This window comes from Puma concolor, chromosome C1 (genome assembly GCF_028749965.1).
Source record: "Puma concolor isolate L17-30 chromosome C1, mPumCon1.1.hap2, whole genome shotgun sequence".
NCBI lineage: Eukaryota > Metazoa > Chordata > Mammalia > Carnivora > Felidae > Puma > Puma concolor.
Window position 1 is genome coordinate 207,504,701 of NC_141674.1, and position 26,475 is coordinate 207,531,175.

Sequence of the window (26,475 nt, forward strand, 5' to 3'; positions counted from 1 at the left end):
TCATGAAGTAATAAGAATTTGCATAATTTGGGGGAAGACTGTTTTCAAAGTCATCTTCTTTTTCACCTGCTTAGGCCTTTGCCGTGTATGGCTTTGGTTAAGTTTTGTTGATGGAGGCTCATGTTTAACCAACTGTTTTTAATTTACAAATTAAACTTGTCAGAAGTAGAAATCCTTCCCTTGGAACTCTTCCAATATGTCAAGAATTAATTCTAATGAAAACGGCATTGCCTAAATGCAGGATGGCCAGTCGCTTATTTTATTTACACAAAGTCCTTCTCAGTTTCTTTGATAAAAGCAGCTAAATCTTTTTCCTCTTTCATGTTTTGTCAGCACTTGATTCCTTTTGTCCCTTGGCTATTTGCCTAGCTGTGGACAATAAGGCAGGAAGAAAAGAAGCAGATTGTTGGAATGGCCCTCAATAAACCTAATTATGACATGTTGACTGCCCTCACCATGACAAAGTCAAGGGACCCAGGCTTATTCAATTACCCTTGCCAGGTTTCCCTTTCAGACCTAAAGTTATCCTTTGACTGTTTGTATTTCTGAACAGTATTCATGTTCATTGTGAAAGAAAATCCCCCGGACTTTGAGGGGTTTTTAAGTTGATGCTGTTATTGTAGCTAATTTTTATTAACTGAATGATAACATGATAAAGAAATAGACTTTTGTGATGTAATAAGAACAAATCAGTGTGTGCTGAAAGTTACACCTCTCTTGCCTTTCTCGTCCAGCCACCCTGGCAGGACGTGTAACCTGAATTAATAAACAAAATAATTTTTCAACCTGCGCGTCCCTTACAACATGATACAGAGTCTAGCGCCACAGAACGGGACTGTTGCTTCGGTGTGATTCTTCTTAACTTAAAAAAATAATAATGACACCATTTTGGTGTGTGTGCGTTCTGCGCGTTTTGTTTTGTTTTGCTTTTTAAGCGCCAAGAAGGTTCTTGGCCCCATTAACACCAGAGAACATAAGTTCATTGATACCTTTATGCCAACAGCTATTTCTTCAGCTGTTTGAGATAGACAGGATGAACAGTATTTAATTAAAACTCTGGCTGCTGGTTGGACGAGCCCTTTCCTCCTCGAACAGATTGTTCGGAGATCACGCCAGTGGTTCCCGCAAAGCCAGTGTATAAAAGCTGTGTGTCAAGTCAACAAAAGAGTGGAAAAATGAAGGAATGCCAAAAATCAGCTCCTGATCCATCGTAGCTTTTAAGTCAACTGGGTCTGATAGAATTAATATTCAATTGTATTTAAAGCTGCACAAAGCTTAGCAAGAACAATTGTTTTGTAAGTTACAGCATCCCTCGGTAATTTCTTTTCCTTTCTTTCTTTTTTTAAATTTTCTGTTGAGAAACTCATTGTTCTTTTTAGGTAATCTGGCAGCCCTTGGGACTATGAGAGAATAAAAGTTCAACCACAATATGACAAAGTAGGTGTTATAATTTCTTCAATTTGTTCGTCAACTCATTCCCTTTGTTAGAAAATTCCCATCGTTTGAATAAAAGCGAGCCTAAATCGTAATCTGCCCTGCTAGCTCATTTGGACTTTGGCGTTTATTTGCTTTCTAGGGAAATTACTTTTTTAATCCTAATGTGAGAAATCAACTTCACAAAGGACCTTGAGAAATGAAATAGACGGTATCCGCAGCGTTTGAAGAACGTTCAGAATAAGTTCTCTCTAGAACGTTTTCTGCTCAGCTAGCCCCTCTCCTTGCACACAGCAACACTTTCATTTTCTCCAAATCCTAAATGGATATTTTTAATCTCAAGCACCCAAAATGAACTGTACAACAAAGTCTTTCAGCCTCGTTAACATAAATAATTTCAGCGAAATGCATCCCTACCTTGTATGTTATAGACTGTCACTCTACGGTTAGCTGTAGCATTTGATTTCATTTCTTCAGTGAATATCAATCTGTATTCACACTGACTTTAAAATCCCTCTGAGCAATCACAAAACAACCATAATAGCACTCTACTGAGAAACAAACAAACAAACAAACAAAACCACCTCTTTTAATAGCACAGCAGAAAACAGTAAATGCCTCACCACAAGAAAGTTGAAGTGTTCTTCCAAAGTGTTCAAATTACTTTAATCAACGAATGTAACCTCCTGTCTAAAGGAAGTTAAAAAATAAGTCTGCTCTTGCTACTTTATAGTGGAAATATTATTAAAATATCCAAGATGTCTCAATATTTTAACCTGAAGCATATGTATTCCTGCATTCCCTAAAATGCTTTAATGTTTTCATACAGTTAAATAGAATGGCAACTCTTCTCCGAATCTCGAATCTTGCTAGCACTTCCCTAAGAAAACATGAAAGAAAGTAAGTGGAGGAAATCAAATACTAGGTCGAGCACTGCTCACCACCCCAAACTTGGCAACGCATTATAAATGCCTGCCGTTCTAAAAGTTATGTGGTTATCTTACTATTCAAACTATATTAAACAAATATATGCCATAACTCACCAAATCAACTTCTTCAAACCTGCTGGGAGTGCAGTTCGTGGGCAGCGTAAGTCGGAGGTTGGCTTATGGATACGGAAAGGCGAGTCGACAACCTGAATTGTTTTGATTTGTATGGAGTTACTCAACAAAAATTCTAATGTTGGCTAAGAGTAGCTAAGATCAGATTTCTTCTTTAATCTGCAGGTCAAGTGGTGACTGTCTCTCTTATCACATAAAAATTTTCATTTGCGATTCAAAGTTCAAAATCGCAATACATTGGATCTGACTACAGGATAACGACTAAGAAAAATAGAAACAAACTCTTTCGTATGGTAAACAGTAGTTCTTATTATTCTGAATGTATAAAGGGGTAGAGTTCCCCTTCCTGATGTTCTCATTTTATAACGTTCAGCTTCTATTTCAGAAGATTAGTTGATATTTTGTAGCAATATTTGCTCACACGTGTTTCCACAAACCTATTTGTTTAAGATAAGGAAAGCCTCAACAAACCTTGAGCCATAGATTATCAGATACGTAAGAAAAATTATGCATGCAGAGATTAGTCTGGATATTTTCATGCTCTAAAAATTCTTCAAAAAATAAATTTTCACAATGCATTTTACATTGTTAGCTTTGTCATTTTGCCTCTGCAGTGAAGGTTCACCATATTTGAATGATTCATTGTCTATTTTCAGAATATAGACCTATAAAGTCAATAGGTAGATGTTGACTCCTCAAATAATTTTCTTCCGCAAAAATAAAAGAATAAAACATTGAAGAGAAAAAAAAAAATTCAAACCTCGTCTTGATAGGCTATGACATCTTGCCTTGAATTGTTTTCAATGCAAGAAAATTATTTCTTACATTCTTTTCAAATTTCTAAAACGCTTAATTGCAAAGGCCTTGCAAAAACAACAAAAGTTTTCAGATTTGAAATTATATACTGTTTAATCTTTGAGTTTTCTCTCAAACTCTACTATGCATGAAAAAATTTAATTGATTCAAATATGATTTTTTTTTAATTCACGAGTGTCTATGCGTGTCTTTTAACCCAAGGCAAAAAAAAAAAAAAAAAAAAAGCCACTTTATCTGATTTAGTTTTTGACAACTACTGATGGGGGAGTTAATTTATGTTTAAAATACGACAGCAGAATCAGATGAAGTGAACGCACCATTGTCTGATTCTCTCTCCTCAAGCCCAGTTTCCAGCTCTGACTTGGTCAGCTACCAGAAATCTCACGTGTCCCTCTCTGGTCACAGGAAAATATGTCCAGACACAGACGATTTGAAAGAGGGAATGTTACTGTCCTGCTTCAGCAACTCTAGCTTAAAGGGAAGCTCTCCAAATAATATCCCCAGGGGTTTCCAGACGCTTCTGGAAGCCACAGTTTTGACAGGAGGTACAAGAAACCGTGCACTGCCCCACGTGGACGGGGAAGAGCCAGCGGGTCCACCTGTTCAACAGTACAGCAAGCTTCTGTTCCCACCCTCACCGTTCCAGCACCTGGAATCCTTCTTTCCACAGATGAGACAGATAGGAGTTCCTTGCCTTCTAAGACATCCTTGCCCTGATTCTCCGGCTGCCCAGAGGCCCCACTGTTTCTTCAAACAGCTGCCTGGGGCTCCCGGCAGAGTCTGCTGAGAACAGACGCGACACGTGGCCAGAGCCACCACGTCCTGCCAGAGCTGGGACAGACCATACCCTTCACCTCGCCAATGCCTCTGTTCTCGGAGGAAAGGAGAATGAGGCCCAGAGAGGGAAAGCGACCTGTTCATAGCAATGGTTTTGGAGACCTACAAGAAACATCTAAAAACTGCCTATTCCAACTTCTACAGCTGAGGAAATCAAAGCCCTCCCCCGCCAAAATTGGGGCTCTTGCCCACCTCTCTGTGTCCAGGGAATAGATGGATGTTCCTCATCTTCTGGTAAGGAATCTGTCCAGGATCCCTCTAAGGGGCTCCCTGCAAGGACCTAAGATGCTGTGCGATATCAGGGCCACATAGGAAAACTCTCAGTAGCTCAGACTTTGGTCCCCTAAGTAAACAGGATAAGGCATGAGAAATGAGGAAGCATCCCGGCCAACTCTAAGGCCTAAGACACAGTGGAGGGAAATTGAGTATTATTATTATTATTATTACTACTACTATTTTGCTCTCACACAGGTGTACCAGGCCGTCTCCATGCTCAGGGACCATCTCTGCTCACTTCTACCTTTCCCACCCGAAACTAAGCAAGGACAAGGATAAACGCAGCTTTGAGGGACCCGAAGCTTTTATAGTTGAGGGAGCCCCTTCTGAGCAGTAAATACGAGCAGACCTTAATTTTGCACCATTTGCCAAAAACCTAATGGCATGAAGACGCTGTAGGTACCCTTCCAGAGCCTGCAAGGGCCCACGCAGGTGAGGAGCCCCGGAACTCAAGGTTCATTCACTGTATGATAAGCTCACCTCTCTGACAAGGACTCGTCTTTTATCCTCCACCTGAGGAGGCCTGGGGGAGATGTAGACTGTTTCTACGTGCTTGTGCCTGCTGCCATTACCTAACACTTGTAAAAGGTCGATCAAGTCTGAGTGGTCAAGCCCCCACTTTGGGGGCTCAGCAGGAATCCAGGGTCGTCAGTTCATAGGCCACAAACATGACAGGCTATTTCTGAACCCCATATATCATGGATGCAATAAATCCCAGCTGTTCCCCTGAGGCGCTCGTGGCATACGTTCTCCAAAGCAACGTGTTGCTGAGGCTCTCCAGGACTCCAGTACTGAGAGTCTAGGAGTCTCTGGCCATCCAGAAGCTTCCTAGAAGTGCTTCAGTGCACTTGCCGGAAGCTTTCCCAGCCAGTGGATCCATCATGGCTGCCCCTTGGGCCCTAGTCCTCTAGAGGAGGGAGCCTCACTTCTTCTGACCTCTGCCATCTGTCCAGGTGGCACTAAAAGTGTTAAGAGCTCAGATCAGATGTCTGTTCCTTAGGAGGGTTTTGAGCTCTGAGGCAAGATAGGCCCCTCAGTGCCCTCCACGCCTGTGGCTCTAGGCCAGAACAGACCCTTTCTGTTCTTCAGGAAGTCCAAAGGACACAAGCCAAGGCCCTTCCCTGGCACCCAGGAAGTGTGGAAAATCTACCTGCGATGGAGAATGCTCTCGGCCCTACCTGGACCTGCCTCCTCCTGGATAGCTCAGTGGTGTACCACACCCGGGCAGGCCATACTCACCAGCAAGAAGCTCCCTCATTTCAGAATGAGTCTCACCACTCACAGTGAAGAGAGGATCCACAGGGGTGTGATTGAGGGGCACCAGAAACCCATCCCTTGCCCCCACCCCCCACAAAAATGTCCTTCCTACTTGGACACCTGGAATTCTACCACTAGAGTTTCTTTCTTCCACGCTAGGTTATCAGCTCCCAGGGTCCTTCTGGAAACTACCAACATCCCAGGAAGAGGTAATGGGTTGAAGTCTCGATGTGAACGAGGAAGAGTTGGTGGAAATAGGACAAGGGGTGGGGGACACAGGGAAGGAGAGGAGACGACATCCAAGACCGACCTCCCTCTTTTTACCCCAGGTCAGCCCAGAGAGCCCTTTGTGAAAGGCAAATGGGGGGAAACATTTTCAAAAGATTTGAAAGGCAGAGCATTGGGGTAGGGAGATTTTCAAACATCCCTGTAAAAGGCCCAAACTTGTTCCGGTAATATCATTTCCTATACACTACAGTTTGAGTGACAGTTCTATTTTTCCTGAAGCTTTTCCAAAAGGATTTTCCAAGTACCAGGAATTGCAACGTGAAAGATTGTCATTGTCCTTCCTAATGAATTTAATTTGGGTCTTCAACTAAAGGAAAAAATAAAAAGGATTCATTTCCGGGGGAAAATTGTTAAACTAGTAACATTAAATTATAGTAATTCAATAAAATGATAAAGTTAGCAAACCAAATTCAGACCAAATTTGGTGCTCTGTGTCATTTGTATTTTGTAATAGGGAAATTGTTCCTCTCCTTATCTGCCCAAGGTATATGCTAATACCCCATTAGAAATAAAAGCCCGTTAGGGGCGCCTGTGTGGCTCAGTCGGTTGAGCGTCCGACTTCGGCTCAGGTCATGATCTCATGGTTCGTGGGTTCGAGCCCCGCGTCGGGCTCTGTGCTGCCAGCTCGGAGCCTGGAGCCTGGTTCAGATTCTGTGTCTCCCTCTCTCTCTGCCCCTCCCCTGCTCATGCTCTGTCTCTGTCAAAAATAAACATTAAAAGAAAAGAAAGAAAAGCCCGTTCAGGGACTTAGTTTCAACTTCCCTAAAAAAGGACAGACCCCATGACACAAGTGCACCAGGTAATGAGGACTTGCTCCCATCTGCACAAGAGTTGTATGTCCCCACCCTCTACTGACCACCACATGAGCCTCTGAGGGACACAAGGTGAGGCGGCCTTCCCAGCCACCAACTGGCTTTCGGCTCAGGAATGGCCTGAGACACACCAGCTGACAACTTTCCACAGGGAAGAAAAAGACACTGAGGATTCAGGCCCAGAAAGTTCCCCGAGAAGAGCCCAGAAGCTAAATCCCAAGTAGGCCAGTTGACTTTCCAGCCTGGCCTCCATCTTGGAACCCAACCCCCAGTGTGTGTGTGTGGAGGGGGGGTGCCAATACCCAGCATCCCCCCTAAGCCCTGGACTCTTCAGCCTGGCTCTTTGTAGTGTCTGACCTGATGCTGAGATCCCAGTCTTCCGTTTGCCATCTTTTTTTCAGACAAAAATTCAGCAAGTATTCAGAGCTTGGCAGGGCCAGTGACCACAAGCAGACATTGGCTTCCAGGAAGAAACCATAGAAGTTGCCTTTCTGCCGCCCTCTGACAAACGTGTGTCGCGCGCACACAAACCCCGGATGTGCCCTGTCTGCACAAAAGCCAAGCAAGCCTACCGCCTGGAAAGTTTCCACACTGGATGGCTTCCCAAGTCATATTCCTCTCTGGCATGTTGCTCGTCTGCCGGAGGCACCGTGAGGAGACCCCATTTATTTGCTGGACTTCCTGAAATGGACTCCCAGCCCCTTTTAGAAATGGTCTGAGAAGATGTTAGAAGTTCCAACATTTTTCAGATTGAACCAATGATTCCGGACCCTGAGGTCCCATTGACTTGGGAATCACGAAATGGAAAGTTGAAGTATTTCCCCTAATGAATTCATGGGTCCCTTTTTATTGAAAAAAAAAAAAAATGGCAAACGTACAAATCAGAAGAGGGAGCTGCTCTCCCACCAAAATCCCTGCTCGCTGACCCTGAGCCAGCCCGCTGGAGAATGTTCTCCCCGTACCTGTGTGGATGAGAACCGTGTAAAGACGCGTCAAGTATCTCAAGTTCGGTTACTCTGCCGACACAGCTCTGAAAACCGCATCTTTCCCGGGGTCTAAATTTCTGTTGGGAACGTCACAGCAATCTGACAAACAAATCAACATTTCTTCAAACTTAACCCCTCCCTAGCCACCCCCACCCCCACCCCCAGCACCCATCCTATGTGGAGAGTTGCCTACTTTTGCCGGGAGTAATCAGATGTCACAAATTATGGGCCTGATTCGATCCAAATTACGCACCGAGCTGGGAGAGGGCAGGGGAAAAAAAGCTGCTTCTGATTCTTCTCAGCTCTTCACAGATGCTCTGGACACCAGGCCTGTTTGCATGTTCAAACTGACTCCTTTAGATTTCCATAAGCAAGTCAGAGAGGAAGCAGGGAGAGGACCGAGAGGATCCCCCTAGCTGCGTTCTGTCGAAGCACACACAAAAGTTCTAGCAGGAGAACTCACCTTCCTGCCACTGCCTGGCACAACCGTGCTCTGGGGACGGGCGGCAAGAACGGTCAAGAAAGAAGACGGGTTCTGTTTCTCGGTAATGTTTGTTTTTTTAACCAAATCAAGATTTTGATTCTCAAAAGCAAATCCTAGCTCCTAGCTTATTCTCTCATTTCTGCAAGGCCCATTCCTAAAAAGGAATGACTCGAAACCTTCACTTCATAACATTTATTGGCGCTCACATCTTCAGTTTTCCCTAGAGGGTTTGCAGCGGGTTGTTTTTCTCATAGGGTTGGAACACAGCTCTCTCTGGCTCATTTCACAGACTCGGACTTCCAGCTTAGGTAAGCCAGGTACTTAACAGCATCAACAACTGAATTCCTGGGCATCAGATTGAAGGGAAAATAGGCTGAAATGATTTGAGGGAGGCGAGGTATGTGCAAAAACATAAAAAGTCCTTTGTGCATAGGAGGGAATGGATACATGCCCCTTAAGAGTTTGCAAAATTAAAAATCAGCCTTTCCCAAACTCGAGAAACCCCCGAGAGCACCGGGCCAGCCCGTCTCAAGAATCAGAAATACAAGACGTGTTTTACTATTCATGACCTGCTCTCTTACTAGTTCAAACCGAATTTGGTGACCCTGAAAGACAACTTCTCTTTCGTAACTAAACCATCAGGATAAGTTGCCACTAAATTGTTATAAAATTATCCATAGTTTTTCCAGCCCAGAAGGAAAAATAACTAAGAAGGCTTAACATAAATATGTTAATAAATGACGGGGGTGGGGAGTGAAGCGAACAGTAGATAAGAAAAAAAGAGGAGGGGCGCCTGGGTGGCTCAGTCAGTTAAGTGTCTGACTTCGGCTCAGGCCATGATCTCGCAGTCCGTGAGTTTGAGCCCCGTGTCGGGCTCTGTGCTGACAGCTCAGAGCCTGGAGCCTGTTTCAGATTCAGTGTCTCCCTCTCTCTCTCTGACCCTCCCCCGTTCATGCTCTGTCTCTGTCTCAAAAGTAAATAAACATTAAAAAAAAATTTTTTTTTAAAGAAAAAAAAAGAGGAACCAAAAAGTCAAAGAAAAAAGCTTTCCTGGGATTTAGAGATTTCTCCATTTGGAACAAAAAGAGAGTAGAGGAAATTTCCAGAGTGTAGTCGCTACTGGAAGACCAACTTCCTAAGCAGAAATTTCAAAATCTCGGCTCCTATAAACATACAGCGGTAGAGAAAACTGTTTCATTTCTCTCGTGCACGTAGCCAGCATGCTCCTGTTCCACGCTAAGTATCCCATGATTTGTTCTCGACACAGTACTAAAATTCCACCAAAGCCACCAAAGTTGCAAACACTTTCTCTTTGTCCCTACCATGGAGGAATTATTTTATAAATAAACTCACACATGTTAGATTGGAAACTGTCTAATGCTAAATAAATCACCTTTTGCCATCGCAATGGAATATTATACAGCTATACAAAAGGCTGCGGAGACCATCAGACCCTGATGTGGAGTAATTGCTGAGATACAGTCTCAAATGGAAAGAAAAAAAAAAGCAAGGCACAGAATAGTTTCTATAGTGAGCTACCATTTGTGCAAAAGGAGGGAGAATATTTTTTAAAGAGAGAGAGCAATGTAATTATTTATGTGTAGACTCTCTAGTGGGGTGACCAAGATACTGAGGGACATAGATGAGAAGAAAACCTATTAACACCTGTTCCTGTAAATCCTTCTGTATCTTTGGAATTAGGCGCAGAGTGAATGCTTTACTCAGTCAAAGTAAATGGGACGATTTAAAAATGAAATCTGACAAAGTATATATTTCTTTTGAATGTTTGCATCAACACGAGTACAATCCCCGGAATAAAAGAACGCTTCCCTTTTGAGGCTGAGAGTTGGCCCCCATAATCCAGGAGTCCTCTTGCATCTAAAAGCCTTCGGGGAGGGGGGGGCGCAGGGGTGCAGCACAGTCCAGAAGGAAGGCCCAATGGCTCGCCAGCGAATTTTTATCAGTTCACTGGGGGCCGCCTGCCGGGACGCCTAAGCCCCAACAGCTGCATAAACTGGCTGTGCCCCAGCCTGACCTATTTCAGAGACAGGTCAGACCAGTGCATGCGGGGATAAGAAAACAACCTTCCTTTTCTGCAGTGGCTGCACCAGCAAGGCGCTCCAGCAGGGGAAACGCGGGCCAAGAGCTCTCCAGCCCCCTCCCCCCAAGCCTCACAAGCCAGGCTACTTTGTTTTCAACTCTCCAAACGGCACCCCGGAAAACACAACACACAAGTTCCCGAGCTCGGGAACTGGATGGAGGGAAATCGAATAGAAAGGTCACCGAAATGTATCCTCCAACTTCACGAATGCTATTTTGGAAAGTTTCGTTAATATTTCTGAACTCGAATTTGATAGGAGAGGGGTTAAGAAGAATCATGCACAAAGAAAGAAGAATGCACAAAATCTCACGTGCAGAGCTAAGGAGATATTTAAGAACACGGAGGGGGCTGAAGAGGGGACAGACAGAATGAGAGATGATGCAAGACCAATTCCGGAAAATGCAGCATTGCAACAGAATTTCACAAGTAAGAATGCATGTATGAGACCGATTTTCAAACAACAACTTGTTTGTCAATCTCTGGAGAGAAAGGAACTTGTGCAAAAAAAAAAAATCGAAGAAAAGTTTGATATGGAGGACTCTTAAAGAGCCAAGTGAATCTAAGAGAGAAAAGTAATCTTTGTAGAACTAGGAGAAAAACATAATTTAGAAATATCTTTTGACATCTCAGTGAATGGCTTTAGAATTTTGTTATTTTTCTTATCTATTAAGACAATAAAATCTGTTACATTAAATAGTGGCTTACAAACTCAATCTTTTTGACTCAGTGAAAGTGGACTCTGTGTGCGTGTGTGTGTGTGTGTGTGTGTGTGTGTGTGTGTGTGTGTTTCTTCATTGTTGCTCCTAAGCCCTGAATTAAGCTTTTATCTGCCTTTGGGCAGAGCCCATCTGCCAGCAGGCTGGTCATTTTCTGCACATTCAGAAGGTTTTCTCCCCCAAGATTTTGAGTGTTCCTATCATACGTGTAATTTGCACATAACTTGCATTTTCTCATTTTCTTCTCATATCACCCTGGGAAAGTAGTATGATGTGCCCCATCTTATAGACTTCAAAGCCGAAGTTCAAGAGGATCACACCTGAAGTGTGGTTGGTCTCAATTTTAGAGTAAAATAAGGGACGCAAGAACCCTTTTTACCTTGGGTACTGGGCTCTTACAATGCAAGCAAAGGCAGGAAAGAGGACTTTGGGTGTGATTAAGTCAGAACATACAAGAAACACTCAATCAGGAAACTGGCCAAGTAGGAATTCAAAAAGAAGAAACCTGTTGCTTTTCTTATAACAAAATGAATTGGACCAATTAGTTTTCTTTAGTTCAGGTTAAGCTCAACCATGGTAACTGAGACACACACACACACACACACACACACACACACACACATAGCCAAGATTTTCTTAATCATGGTAATATATTTGAAAACTGGCCAAACTTTAATATGTTTGAAGACAGACTCCATAAGTCTACAGTTATTTAAAAATAAAATGCTTTTGGGGGTGCCTGGGTGACTCAGTTGGTTAAGCATCTGACTTTGGCTCAGGTCATGATCTCACAGTTTGTGGGTTTGAGCCTTGCCTCAGGCTCTGCGATAATAGCTCAGAGCCTGGAGCCTGCTTCAGATTCTGTGTCTCCCTCTCTCTCTCTCTTCCCCTCCCTTGCTTGTGCTCGCTCTCTCTCTCTCTCTCTCTCTCAAAAATAAATAAACATTTAAAAAATGTTTTTTAAAAAAGATAAGCCCTATAAGGAAAATAAGGAAGATATTAATATCCCCATACAATGCCCAAGTGCCTGTCGACTGGATAAGTCATGTCTATATTAGGGTTTGCCAAAAAACATAGATAAGAAGGGTATATATTGACTGTACTATTAGCATTGCTGTGTACCTATAAAATCACCAGCCTACAAATGCAAGCTTTCTATTAAAAATGCAAATTTGTGCGTGACCATGTAAATATTTACTATAAAAGTACATTAAAAACCAAACCAATCCCTTTGGTTTAATTGCACAGCAATTAACTTTCTTTTCTTAACTATTCTACCCTAACTTACTTATTATTTCCATCTAACGACATAAAGGCAAGGACATTTAATTCTGCGGCAGTTTCCAGAAATATGCCTACCAGCCGATCATAAAAATTCTGAAAATTTACATTTAAGCCTCCGTAAAACTATACTATTTGAATTCCCAATATGACCCTGGACATTTGTTAATGCTGAAAATTAGTGGTATTTCCTCTCCCTCAGCCAAGAAAAGTCTCTCCTATCCTCGTCACAAAGCGTTTTGAACAGCTATTTTTAAATGGAATCCATTGATTACCCCCCTAGAACTGAGATTTTATGTTAATATACTGTTGTAGATGCATTGAATCTGGCCAAAGAAAGTACATATAGTCACAAAATCCCAAAATATAGTTGAAGGAGACAAATATACAGCTAGCTTCTTGTTGCCTGTCATGTCTTCTAACTTGTTTTACTGAGGGAGATTGATTCCTCAATCACTGCAGTAAGGAGGACATAAAAACTCAAGACTACTTTGATCAAGTTGCTTCACCCCAACGAGAAGAGTTTCTTTGTTGTTGTTTACTTAAAATCCTGCAACAAAAATCAAAATGCTACAAACTTTGCTACATGCAATGTGCAGGATAAAACTCTTTCTCAAGATTGCCCTTCTTAGGAGAAATGTGCATTGAATCAAATTCTAAATTTTGCATCACCCTTTATGATGAGGCACTTTCTTCTACCTTAAAGAGAAGTGGTCACTTCCATAGCAGAAGTCTGTTAGTCTTAGTTTTTATCAGGAAGGAAGGAAAACCAACATTGAAGGTACGAATTCATAAAACCTTTCCTCAAGTGTCCTCAGCAACTGCTTTGCATGGTTTTCATATCTGCTTCTGACAATGATGACGTTTCTAACTCCTCTCCCCTGAACATATGTTTTATAATGTTAATGGGCATTTTGATAACTGTGCGTGTTCCAGTAACAAACTGGAAATTATATGGTTGGGGAGCATAATCCTAATACAGATAATTTGAGAGAAAGATTTCTTAGAAGACAGAGGTCTTGATTCCAGCAAAAGTTCCATGCTTTTGAGGCTCAGTGTTTGGCCCGACACCACAAGGCAGAGCTGAAAGGTGCACTGTGACCCTCTCCACCAGAGACTGGCAGGTACAGGGCAAGAAAATCTTTCCCAATAGAGCAGAAGATGGTCCTCTGTTCCTGATTTGCTGTGCATCTTCCAAGAGAAAGACAACTTCTGAAATTCCCTTCCACTTTCTCTGATCATAGTTCCTCGGTGAAAGGCAACCCATCCTTTTTTTTTTTTTTTTTTTTTTTACAATAATATCAAATCGTATTTTCCCCCCCAACTTGATTGAGATATAATTGACACAAGCCAATTCTCATATCAGGAATTCTGCCTTGGTACTGAGATCAGACCCAGTTTGGAGCTCGATTCTGCTGCCCCCCGCCTTCACAGTATAGGAATACATAGCCTGATACCCAAGGGGGAACAGTCACTTAAGCTCCATATGTATATTTCATATACATGCACATATGACGTATGCAACAAAGAACGCCCTAATGCTGCATCTGGACCCAGGACAGGGTAACCATAACAGATCTGAGCTGACTCACACTTCCAGCTTAATCTATTTCAGGCAGTTGCTCTACACTGAATGATTGGGACTATATCAAAGAACATTTGAGCACAGGTAGGTTATTAATTAATTGGGAGATGATAATAGAATAGAAAATATCCACTAGTAATTCTGTACGTCAAGACTCATCTTGTTCAAGAGTGAGTAAGAAAGAATAAAAACAAAATAAAATAAAATAAAGCCCTATGCACAATTATTTAGGACTTCAATGAACACAATCAGAGAAGAAGATTCAGAAAGACAGATCCATGATGCATATTTGAATAGCCAAAGCCTGAATCTGGCATAAATTTCACAACCTCAGAGTGATTTGTTGGAATTTGCAAATTAAGCACAGAGATGGTATTTCTAAAAAAGGTCTTGCAGGAATTTTAACTCTCATAATAAAAGAAAAATTTATCTAGATATGTTGAATTCTTAAACTTAAAAAAAAAAAGTCTAATAGTTCATCTAAACATCAACAGCCAAAAAGTCATAAAATCATTCAGGGAAATTTTTTTCCTAGCATTAAACAGAAGGGCTGAATAAGAATTGGGAGGTTGTGCTATTATCTCAAATTCTGATGACTCTAGAAAGTGTAATCCATTGGACAAATAAGTCTTTACTTTGCGCAACTGGATATAGTTTACTGCCAGCATAATTCATAGTGAGCAACTTATAAATAAACTCCAACGATGCACAAACTATACACAAATACATATCGACCCCTACATTATAGAGGGTTAAAAATATGCATGAGACTCATGTAAACAAAAAATATAGAAGCACATGTAGAGAAACATACTTAGTGTAACTCTCAGTTTCCTGGGTATTTAACTAGTCCCCACCTAGTTTTACATAAAAATCTGACCTCTTTCCTTTCCATCCTTCCAGCTTTGAGGGCAACTTCGGCGAAAGCAAGTTCCACATTTAGAAATTTAGGGATGAGAGAATGGTAGGTGCCATGCCTCCGGCCACCCTCCAAAAATGAGAATCTATTTGATGATAAATTCACCATCTTAGCCTAAGCTCAAAACAAGAAATCACCATAGGATAATTAAAAACACCCCATGAATCTCTTCTCTACAAACCTACGACCTGTAACTGGTTTGGGTTCCTATTTCTTAAAGAGAATTTGGCCAATCCTCCTTAGAGATTTCAGAGGAAAAGGAGGATTTTCCAAGACAGATAAGTTGAAATGATCCCGCTTTGATCTCTGTGGTTAAGAATCCCTCACAATAGAAGATGGCCACTGAGGGGCCGCGATCCCGGCCTTTTAATGCGTAACAATGCTATCAACAAACAGCTACTTAATCAATATTTGGCCAGAGCTGCTGAAAACTTCCTTTTCAGATTTTAATTCCTAGTTGTAAAACAACCCCAGAGCAGCCAGTGAGATAAGGCATTAAACTGACTGCTTAATTGCCTGTTAGTGTCTTGTTAGTTATATATGTACATTCTTAATGGTTCTTTAATCTTTATTTACCCACATAAATAAGTTACCTGTCTAGAACCCCACCGAACTGAACCTTCTCTGTCCTCAGTCCTGAACAAACTTTGTCTCACTCTTTGTTTAGGGCTGATGTTGCGACTTTTAACTTTCATTGGCTATTTACTTATGTGCAGCTTAAACATTTAACCTTATGGTTAGGAGGGATTTTTTTTTTTTTGTCTTGAAAACATATTTATTCATGGAAATTGAGTTCAGTGGCAACGCTCCTATTCACCTGATTGATTTCCACATATCCCACTCTCCTGAACCGCGGGGCACTTGCTGGTTCCGCCTCACTACCCCGGTGGGTTTTATTGCGAAGCCCTGGGGACTCTTAAATGACCCTTCAGTAATTATTACGCACTTGAAGCCCCTAGTCCCCGTTCCGGTGCTATCAACAATCAAATCAAGCCCCAAAATAAACATACGATTTCAAGCATTAATTAGAAAATCTGCATGTTTTCAATAAGGCCAGAAAGTAAGCATACAGCAGCCAAACAAACAAACAAGCAAAAAAGAAAAACCTGCAAAGATCTGAACTCTGGTGGTTTTCTTTTTTCTTTCCTCTTTTGTTTTCTTTCTTTCTTTCTCTCTCTCTCTCTCTCTCTCTCTCTCTCTCTCTCTCTCTCTCTCTCTCTCATCATTCCAACAGGAAAATCGCTACCATTACGTCCCTGAAAAGGACCCAGCCTGGTGTTTTAATTTAATTCAAGTGCTGATATTTCCAATACACTTTTACATGGGTGCTATTTCCTTGTTGCGTATTTTAAGGACTTCAGAAAACATAAACTTCACTCAAAAGACTAGAAGGCGACATTGGGGTCAAATTGAGGATTCTGACAAACGGACTTGGAGAGTGGCCTGTCCACTTTAATAAAGGTTCCGATGCCACAAACCTAAGATCTTATACCCCGGGATTTCAGTCTGTGGGAAAGTTCCTCCCCCCCTCCCCCGCTTTGCCTCGCGCCAAAACGTCCTTCCCTTGCTAAGTCGGGGGGAAGAAATGGCCTTCGTTCCTCTCGACTTCAGTAGCGCCCCCGTCAATGATAAAGTGTTCTTTTCATGATTCCATTGGAAACGAAATATTTCAAGGGCCTTTAAAACTTCTGTGCGTTTTTACTTGCTTTATCTTCTGCCCCGCCGAAAAACTGACAGCGTCCTAGTTATTTCAGAAAAGCTCACAAGGTTTCAAACAAAAAGGGACACGAGCAAAACTTTGGTCACTTTTACTTTCTCAAACAAACAAACAAACAAAAAACAAACAAAAAAAAAAACCACACAGACCTGCTTTTCATAAATGTCAAATAGGAAGGGAGAGATATGAATGGAGTATAAGCCCCAACCGACCTATGCTTGCGGTCTCTGAGCTCAATCTTTGAAACTGTTGCAAACCTCCCACACTCACTAGTGATTTTTAAAGCGGGAAAGGAAAGTCCTAGGAAAGTGTATCTCCAGCCTCAATCAAAACATCAATTGGGCAATCTGGCCTCTCCCCCCCCCCCCCCCCCCGCACTCCCGAACTGCCACATCAAAGCCTCTGCAACAAGTCGGTAATTGTAATGTTGCATCTAAATATTTAAGCGAGAGTCTTGCCGTCGCGTGTCCATTTACAGTCCTCATCTGTCCTCTAATTCCATTACGGCACAAAGCAAAAATGTTTCCCAAAACTCACAAACAGGAAAAGCGTCACCCTGCTGGAGGAGGAGGAGGGGAGAGGGAGGGAGGGAGGAGGAGGAGGAGGAGGAGGAGGAGGAGGAGGAGGAGGAGGAGGAGGAGATGATGAAGGAGCACTTTCTATTGATTAGTCACTGCTTTTGTGTTAAGGGCTTTCTTTAAAATAAGAAAAAAATGGGGGGAGGCTGCAGAAATTTCACTAATGTGAGCCTCAGGCAAGAGAGGGGGGAAAAAAAGGAGAAGAAGGGGGGGAGGCGGGCTGTGTCTAGATGAAAGTGAGAAGGACATAAAGGAGGCAATTGAGTCGGCTGCAGCCCGGCGAGCTAAGCTTCGAGCCGGCCGGAGCGCAAGGGAGGGGGCGGCGCGGCGCGGCGCTTTGGCGCAGGGCGCAGGAGTGGGGGCCGACCCATTGTGACGGCGCCCGCGGGCCCGCTCCGCCGCGCTGGGGGAGGAACAGAGGCGCCCATTGAGTGGCCGCGGCGGAGGCTGTGCCCACAGCCCCCGATGCTGCGACCGGGGCTTGGCTCCTGCGACTGCGCCTGTTCCGATCACGGTGCTGGCCGGAGGGCCGGGACCAAGCGGGGTGGGGGTGGGGATGGGGGGCGGTTTGCTGTCCCCCGGCCTCCCAGCTTTCTCCTTTCACCCGGGCAAAGGAGCTGGAAGGACGGACGGAGGAGGGCTGCACAGCGTCTAGTGCGCTCCAGGGCGCAAGGGCCTGAGCGCGCCGAGTCAGCACGCCGCGCTGCCCTTGGATTGGGCAAGGGGCGAGGGAAAGTTGAGAAGGTAAAGGGGGTCACCTAGAAGAAAGGCCAAACGCTGGAGAAAAACGAAGGCAGTTCTGACCTCTTTCAGGGTGCCTCTCTTCCTGTGCCCTCGAGTCTGACAAGCGGAAAGACGTCTCCTGGAAAGCCAGTCTCAGCTTCCGTCGCCCCCCTTCCCGGCCCCGCAAGGAAGCTGGAACCTCCAGAGAGAGTGCGTCCCCTGCTCAGAGCACCCAAAGGTCCTTTCTAGGCCAGCCTCCTCCCCCTCCCCCAGAGAACTCAGACCCCTTTGTCAACATTCATCCCGTTTTACAAGCGGGGGCAGTCGATGACTTTTGGTGCCCAAAGAACAGAGGTAATTTTTTTAGGTTCCTAGATTTCCCTTTAAACTATACTTCAGTCCTACACTTGTCCTTTCTCTGGGCCCCATATGCCCTCCAGGGCTTATCTGGAAAGGGAGCTAGAGCCGCTAAAGAAACGGTCGCCGTATCCTCTCTGACAACCCCAAATTAAATTAGGCTTCAGCCTCCGCGGAGTGTGTGTGTTTTCAACGGCACAGCCCCCGCTGGGGAGAATACTCTGATTTTAAAACTGGTAGCAATCGCCCTTGAATGGCAGCCGGCCCAGCTAGACGGCCCAAAAGACTAGAAACATTTTGTAGGTGAAATAGCCACTTTTTCCACGCTGGAGAGTCCATAAAACTTCCTGGCGCAGCAGCTATTGGAGCTCATTGAATAATTCATCCCTCATTGCAAGCCCATAATGTCTATTCTCAGCCCTTTGTGGGGCTGTTTTCTCTTCTTTTCTCCTTGAATTATAAAAAGGTTGCCTTCCTTTGTTCACATCAAGCTGCTGCGAGCTGGAGCTTTGTCTGGGCCGAGCTAAAGTGTGAGTTTCAATGGACTCTCCAGGCTTTGTCTCCCAAGTTCATCTCCAAGTGTAGATTGTGTAGAGAAGGCCTTCTTTGTAAAAGCTGGAAAAGTTGTACAAATGTTTGACCAGCTCATTTGGGGCGTTTTGTCTCCTGGGCCTCGGTTGCCTGTGCTGTGAGGGAGCGGCCGCTCGGCCGCCGGTGCCTCCAGCAACAAGTAGCAAAGCCGTGCCCCCCCCCCCCCCTTCCTGAGCCTCTCTGATAGCTCTGGGCTTCTGGGCTTCTTGCCCCTGTGCCCGCAGGGGCCCGTTGGGTTTGGGATTAGCTGGTTCCTCTCCTTCCTCCCTCACCAGTACCTCTCTGCTCCATCTAGGTCTGGAATAAAAGCTGGGGTGTCTCCTCAGAGACTACAGCAGAAAATCACCCCTCCCAGAGGAGAGGCTTAGACTAAGACTTTGTGAGTCCCCTGCTTTAAAGGGAGGGAAAACAACAGCATGTGTATCGCCCCTGCCGTGGTTGGGGGTGTCTTTTCTTGGTTGTCCGTGTGTACCGGAGCATCTAGGCTTCTGTGTATCCCCGAAATCTGCTGTTTGGGTTTGTAACATCTAAATCTGAGTGTCCCTTCAAGGTTGTGTACAGAGCTTGCCTCGCTTCGCCAAGCTGCTGCCATCCGCCAGGTTGGGCAATGAAGGCAAAAGCAATAACCAGCTTTCTACCCGCAGTCCTGACTCTGGAAGCCACAGTCCTGACTCTGGAAGTCACAGTGGGTGTTCAAGCCCATCTGGAGAGCCGCCTGCCCTTCTAAGGCAAGTCAAAACTCATCTCTACCCACCAAAGTCCAGGCCCAGAAGCAGGAACTCTAGGCATGGCTGGGACTCCAGGTGCCTCCCGACCGTCCATGCCTTTGAAGAGGTGCAACCATCCCCAAGGCCAAAACTGCTCACGGGAAAACTGCTGCAGTGACCCCTTTCTGGTTCAACTTCTGCCTCCCCTGGGGGGCTGCCTTTCCTTGGGCGGGGGCGGGACACCTTTAGGCTCTCCAGACCAAGTGCTGCAGGTATACGAGAAGGAAGCCGCACTTATGGCTCCAAAGGAGAGACTTTCTCTTGATGATGCCAGGTCACAGCCAACAGGGAGCAGGTGGCCTGTACCTTCCCGTGGAGACAGGGTGCCAAACCGGCGGGCCCAAGAGCCCACATCTTAGGCTGGTTTTACTTCCTAGACACACACAGAAATCCAACCCTATCGCATTTGAAAAACAATTTAAAGCACAAAACAGCCAACTTACATGTATGTATGTATGTATGTATAAGGCAACCGATGGCGTGGAATTTGGGCGCCCCCCCCCCCCCCCCCCCCCCCCCCCCCCGCTGCACCAAAGAGTTTTGAATCCTTCTTTCCCCGCCCTTCCTCTGATAATGGGAAACTCTGGAAATCTGGGCCTTTCCTGAGGGCGCAAAAGTTCCTTCAGCCTCCGGGGACTCACAGACTGTCCCCAGCCCCTCAACCCCCCACGCCTGGTCCTGTATACCTGAGGGCAAGTGGGAAGCCCTTCACCAAACCGCAGCTCGCGGTTCCAGACTCCAAGGGGCTGAGGCTGGTACAGAAGAAAGGCTTACAAAGTAGAAAAAAAAAAAAACAAGACCAGAGATTTTTGTTTTAATTTCAAGTGCGTCTCTGGTCTTTCATGTGAATGCTCCGTACGCGGGTGCAGTGGGTACCAAGGGAGAGACCTTGACACGAGCGGGAGCTGGCCGGCGCTCTGGGCGCCGACGTCAGAGCGCGGACGTGGCCGAGGCGCGGGCCTCCGTGCGCCGCCCGAGCGCGCCGCCGCTTACCTCGCTCGCTCAGGATGCCGTCGATGCTGTGTTTCGCCTTCTTCTCGCTCTCCTCTGTCTCCTTCCTCTCCAGGTCAGCCTCCTCCTCTTCGCCTTTCCCGAATTTACTCCTCAGGATACGGCTGATGGAACTCACTGGAGGCGGGGGGGAGGGAGGGAGCGCGGACGACTGAGCCGTGCCAGGCCAGGCCGTAGGAGCCCCGAACCCCCGACCCGAGCCGTAGAGAGGCTGCCTTGCACAACTCGCCTGTGTCTTCGTCGTTCTACCACCCCATTCACCCGCCCACTCCAATCCCCCCACCACACAGTCTGCACCTATCTACGCGGAGCTACTGGGAGCCCTAAGCCTGGGAAGCCCGCACCTCCCAAGTTAGGGCCGGGAACCGCCTTCTGTGTCCCACTTGGCAGAAAGCATTCCCCTTTTTGACCCTATAGACGGGGCTCTGGATCTCCAATCCAAGAGAATTCTCCGGCCATCCCACCACCCCTACCACCACCTGGGTATTGGACCCCCTCGGTTCGCGTTAAGGGAGGAAGAACCACAGCGGACCCGTCCCCTGCAATTCAACGTTTTTTTGAGGCTATAAAGGGTTTAAATTTCAACTGCAGAATCGTTTCCTATTGTAAAAAATCAAAAGAAAATGCACTCTCCCCCATTTATTTTTTCCAGATTCCAGTCTGGTAAACAAATCCATACTCTGAAATATCTCGTTCTCGCAGGGGTGGTGGGGGGGGGAGGGAGTTTCCTTTTAATTAAAAACAAACTCTCCCGCGCGCCCGCGCGCTCGCCCTGCGTTCGCCCCTCTCTCCGCCTTCCCCCGGCTGCCGGGGGCGCCGGATGGTCCCTGGGACTCTCGGGAAAAAGCCGGGCCGTTGCCGAAGCCTCCCCTCCTTTGCGCACTGGGCAGAGCCTGGGCTGGCGCGGCCCCATCTCCCTTCGGTTGGGGTTACCAAAACATTTGTTTCTCTTTAAAAGGGAACATCAATATTAATAAACAGTTGGCCTCCGCCTCGCGTTTCCTGCTTTCGTCCTCACAGAAATCCTCTTTGGGGAGCCGTTGGCGGTCTCTCAACCCCAGGACCAGCAGCTGTGCCCTCCCTGGGTAAAACACCCAGAGCGCGTCTGGCTCGTGAATGTTTCAGGGCCCTGGGAGGGGCTGCCTCCCGATCGCCCGGATGGATCTCTGGGGTGATTGTGGCTTGGATGACCCGCCCGGGGAATAGCGACCGACGTTGGCGCCTGGGGACGATGTTAATGGGCCTCGTACCTGAGGGCACAGTGTTTCGATCACAGACAGCATCCTTGAGTAATTTGTCTCGAATTTCCCAGCTGAACATGCCCGGGTTCTCTCTTTTGTATTCCTCAATTTTCTTCTCCACGTCAGGCGTTGTCACCTGCTTTAAGAGAACAGGCAGGCAGGCGTTGGTACCCAGGACTCTGGGCCAAATGTGGTGGCCCCATCGCCTCCAGGCCCGGTGGGATGCTCCTTCCTGAATCCCCTGGGAAGGTCCCCCTTGTTAGCAAAAGGACCTCATTGTCTGGAGCAATTTACTTTTAGGAAGGGGTAGAAATGAGATCACCTCACCCCTGTCGACCCTGTTCCTCCCTAGGTAAGCTTGGGCACTTAGGATAAATTAAGAAGACTTATAACATCGTGGGGGAGAGGGGTTTACTTTCTGATCCCTGAAAATAAAGTCAACTTCTTACACAGAAACATGAAAACGAAACTAAAAAGGGGAATGTCTGAAGGAGAAGCAGGAAAATCAAGTTACAGCTACAACTCGCACCTCTCCAAAAATAAGCACAAGATTTTAGCTACCCTCAAGAGCAGAATGCAGTGTAAAAGGTGATTATATGGGTTTTTAAAAATCAGAGTGGATAAACAAATACGGATAATTCGAAACACTGGGTCTTTTTTTTTTCTCTCTCTCTCAATAAAAGTTGTTTCTAGAGATTCTCGGAGAGGTTGGAAAGGGAGCTAGGAGCGGGAGGAAGGAGGGTGTTTGGAAGTCTTCCGTTTGCCAGAATCCTCCTTTCGATTTTGCCCCGTGGCAAATAGAAAGTTATATTGGATTTTCCCCACATCCAGAAGAAAAGGCAGACCCACTGCAATCCCCTCCCACTGAGTCTTAGCCAGTGTGACTCCTTCATTTTTTAAAAGGAACCAAAATAATTTGAGGATAGTACCAAACTGCTTTTTAAATGCCAAGTAATCTGCCCATTACAAAGGAAACAAATCACCCTAGCTTTTGACTCCCTGAAGACAATTTGGACTGGAGGAGATTGGGGACAGAAGGTGGGAGAGAAACCATTTAGAAAACCAAAAGTGGCTCTTTAGATCTGGCAAAAGTGGGTCGGAGCTGGGAAGATTCTTGGGAAACCAGCAACAGGTGGGCACGCACAGTTGCATGCTTCATGTGTTTGCCTATTGAAATAATTTGATGAGTATTCTAGGGTTCCGGGACATTCTTAAAAATGCTGTATCTCCTTTGCAAAAAGGCTGGAGTTTTCCCTTAGTGTTTATCAAGGAGCAGCGCCCAGGCAGCAACCTTGTTCTCCACCCCCCCACCCCACCCGCACACACACCTCTTTCTAGTCTTGAAAAATAACTCCTTGGAAAGCCCCAGATGAGCATCCTTGCCCCCTGCCCCGATCCTCCCTAACCGGGGAGACCACAGGCCTGGAGGCCTCCGGGGCCAGGCCCCAGCACTCACCTTGGGTTTGCTGCCACCAATGGCACCGGGACGGATGGAGCCGGTCTCCTGGTACCTGCACAGGATCTTAGAGACGCAGCCGTGGGACACGCGCAACTGGCGGGAGATGACGCAGGGCCGGATTCCATGGTGGGCCATCTCCACGATCTTGTGGCGGATGTGGTTGGGTAGTGGCCTGCCGTTGATAAATACACCACCGAGCTGGTTGACGCGGCCCTGGCCGAGGGGAGTGGACACTGGGAGCGGAAGGCGAAAAGAGAGGCAAAGGAAAAGTCACTTCTGGAGAACAGAGAGCAGCCGGGAAGATGAGCCCACCTAATTCCTGACGCTTGGGGACCATCCGCGTGTTACAGCCACAGCTGAAAATGCAAGACAGCCGGCTCCCAGCCCCAGCCCCTCTTCCAATCACATCTGTTCAAAGTATTAAGCAATTCGGGGGCACATAATCTTGTGTGAAGGGGGAGCAATGACAGCAAACTAACTTGCCCCAGAGAAACTGTCTTCCTTTTGGGCCCGGAGAAAGTGGCATCTTTGGAAGGGAAGACCCTCGGGCCAGTATCTTGAAGCTTGCTCGAGAAACAGCCTCCAGGCAGAGAGAAGGTTACCCAGACGCTGGCCTCCTGAACTCCACTCCTCCGAAACCCCGTTCAATTGGAACCACTCCTTTTCTAAGGGACTCAGAGGAGCTGACAGCCCTTGGGGTTTCTGACTGAGAGTGCAGCAGCCAAAGGTCAAAGAGGGTCCCCAAAGGAGGCCTCAGGTGGTAGCGAGTCACCTGTTACACCTGGGGACCCAGACGACAGCAGGGTCTGCAGGCAGCCCCCTTCACCTCCATCCATGCTCTAGGTATGACATTCTACTCCAGACCCAGCCTGAAGGGGGGACGCCTCTGCATCAGCTTCCCGCTCTTGCTGCCCCAACCTCTTCGACTATCCAAAGTCTTCCTGCCTTGGGATTCCCTTCTGGATGACTGCAAGGCAGTTCCCCCAAAAGGGTTTATGGAAACTTCGAGATGCCACTTGAGATGAATGGAACTCTAATTAATTAATCGGTTAATACTAAAAATTCCAAGCACGAAGCCACCGGGCTCCTGCCACTGCACTTTGCGGCCGGCGAGAAAATTCTTTCGGAACTAACAAGAGCTTAGCAAATGTCCGCGCAGCCGCGACAATTTTGAAAGGCCCTGGGGTGGGCAAAGTGCGGAGATGGTGCTTTCTGGCGCTCAGAAGCCGGTCCATCCCTTCCCCGCCGCCGCCGCCGCACTTGCAAAACAGCAGAGGAAAGTGGACCGGCCCGGAGCAGGCCCGGCCGCCGAGCTTCGCGAGGGTTTGCAGAAAGAACTGCGCTCTGTTTGCAGGGAGAAAATCGAGCGGAGATCTCTCCCCGACTGGTTAGCTCGGGGGGGGGGGGGGGGGGGTCGGGGCACCCAGGGAATGGGGCTCCCAGGGCACGCCGAGGAAGCCTGTGGCGACGCTGGAGCAGCCCGGCTCGGGCCCCGGGCTCCGCGCGGCGCTGAGGCGCCCCTCCACCCTTACCTTCCAGAGGGAAGCCGCTGCGCGGGTAGTTCTGCCCCGGGCCCGGCCGCATCATCCTGGGCACGGCTCCGGCCAGCGTGGTCATCCTGGGGGCAGCTTCGCTGGGAAATTATATCCAGGTGAAGGCGAAAGAGAAAGGCGAGCGCGGTGCTGGCGGCTCTCGGGAACTGCCCCCGAGCGTGGGGAGCCCCTCCCCAAAAAGGCTGGAAAGAGAGGGAGGGACGTGGGCAGGAGGGCTGCTCGCTCGTCGTCCAGAGAGCGGCTCGGGAAGGAACCGGGGAAAGGGGCGGGCAGGGAGGCCCCAGAGTCCGGGATCGCGAGCCCAGGGCGGAGAAGTTTGGTCTGAGTCTGAGCGAGTGGCCCTGCGGCGGGGGGCGCTGGGGAGGGGGCTGCGAGCGCCGCGACGAGCCAGGGAGGGGGGGGGTGGGGGTGGGAGCGCGGCCGGCCTGAATCTCCTCCCGTCGTGACACCGAGTGCGGGGATCCGGGCTCGGGAGCATTTATTAGTTCTTTCACCCAAAGCTTGGTCAGGAGCCCTGAGCTGCGATTGGCCGACGGGGAGACCGTCCCGGGTGGCGGAGACACGCGCTGATTGGGCGACAGCGGCCACTTTCTCTTCCCATCCCCGGCGGTGCCAAGGCCTTGGCCGGCCCGGAGAGGGACCCACGCTGCTCCCCTTCCCCGGAAGAGAAGGGCAGAGCCGTGGAACCTGGGAGAGACAGCCCGAGGGAGGTGGCAGCTGCTCAGAGGAGAGGAGTCCCTGTTTCTTTTTTTCACTTCACGTGTGTCCCTCTCTTCCTTGACTTTCTATTGCTCTCTTTGTCTCTGTCTCCCTCTGTGTATCTCTGTGTGGCTTTCTCCGTCTCTGACTCTCTCTATTCTTCCCGTTCCGTCTCCTTGTCTCTCTATGTCTCTATTTTTCTGTGACTCTTTTTTCTAATTTTTTTTTGTTTTACAACCACTGGAGGGGCGCAATTCCAATAAGAAGGCATTGGGACCCTCCGCCCGCCCCCCCCCCCCCCCCTTGTTTAGCTTTCCGTCTTCTGGTCAATGCCCCTTTGGCCTAGGTTTGTTATAGGGGTCCTCCCGGTGGGGTTCCTCCCAGGAGGAGTCCAGAGTGTGCTGATAAAGTTCTTTTGTCTTCTCGGTCTGGGAGCAGGAGTGGTGAGGAGCTTCGGCAGCCATCGGGGAGGCCCTAGGACTCGCTAGTTGAAGTCTGGGGCGGGGAGGGAGAAGAAAACCGCCTCTTGATTGAAAAACCCACTCTGGGAAGCCCCAGCTCTAAATCTCGAGGTATGGATCCCCAATGCGGCAGCAGAGATGTGTCTATATGTTAAAGTTTTGCCCGGCTGCTGCGTTTGTTCTCAGGAATTTATTATGGTATTCAGACTAAACTGCTGGAAAAATAAAAGGAGCGAAGTCTTGGCTAGGAGCTGAAGTGTCCCCAGCAGGATATGACGCCAGGAGTGTTGTAAAGGCTGTCTGTCCTTAGAGAAGGTACCATTGTGCATAGCCCTTTATTTATAACTTGGTAAGTGCCAGCGAACTCGCCTCCTTTACACCCCGAGTGCCAGCCCCGCGCTCTGCCTGCGCTTTATTCGCTGAAGTCTATTCAAGGACTGTCACTCTGGGGCTGCGAGGTATTCA

The 26,475-nt window shown here is 47.0% G+C and overlaps 1 protein-coding gene across 2 annotated transcripts in view; it reads right to left on the reverse strand.

Moving 5' to 3' along the window:
- PAX3 (paired box 3) overlaps nucleotides 1-25,263 on the reverse strand; it is a 97,908-nt gene extending 72,645 nt beyond the window's left edge. Inside the window, exons 1-4 of one of the 2 annotated variants that reach the window (XM_086719743.1) lie at nucleotides 24,830-25,263; nucleotides 23,295-23,530; nucleotides 21,848-21,974; nucleotides 20,580-20,714 (exon numbers count right to left, since the gene is read on the reverse strand). In XM_086719743.1, the coding sequence (XP_086575869.1) occupies nucleotides 20,580-20,714; nucleotides 21,848-21,974; nucleotides 23,295-23,530; nucleotides 24,830-24,914 (583 nt within the window). In that variant the 5' untranslated portion in view covers nucleotides 24,915-25,263. Of the gene's footprint in view, nucleotides 1-20,579; nucleotides 20,715-21,847; nucleotides 21,978-23,294; nucleotides 23,531-24,829 lie in introns of both variants that reach the window. The other variant, XM_086719742.1, reaches the window with a different exon arrangement.
- Nucleotides 25,264-26,475: the final 1,212 nt, after the last annotated feature.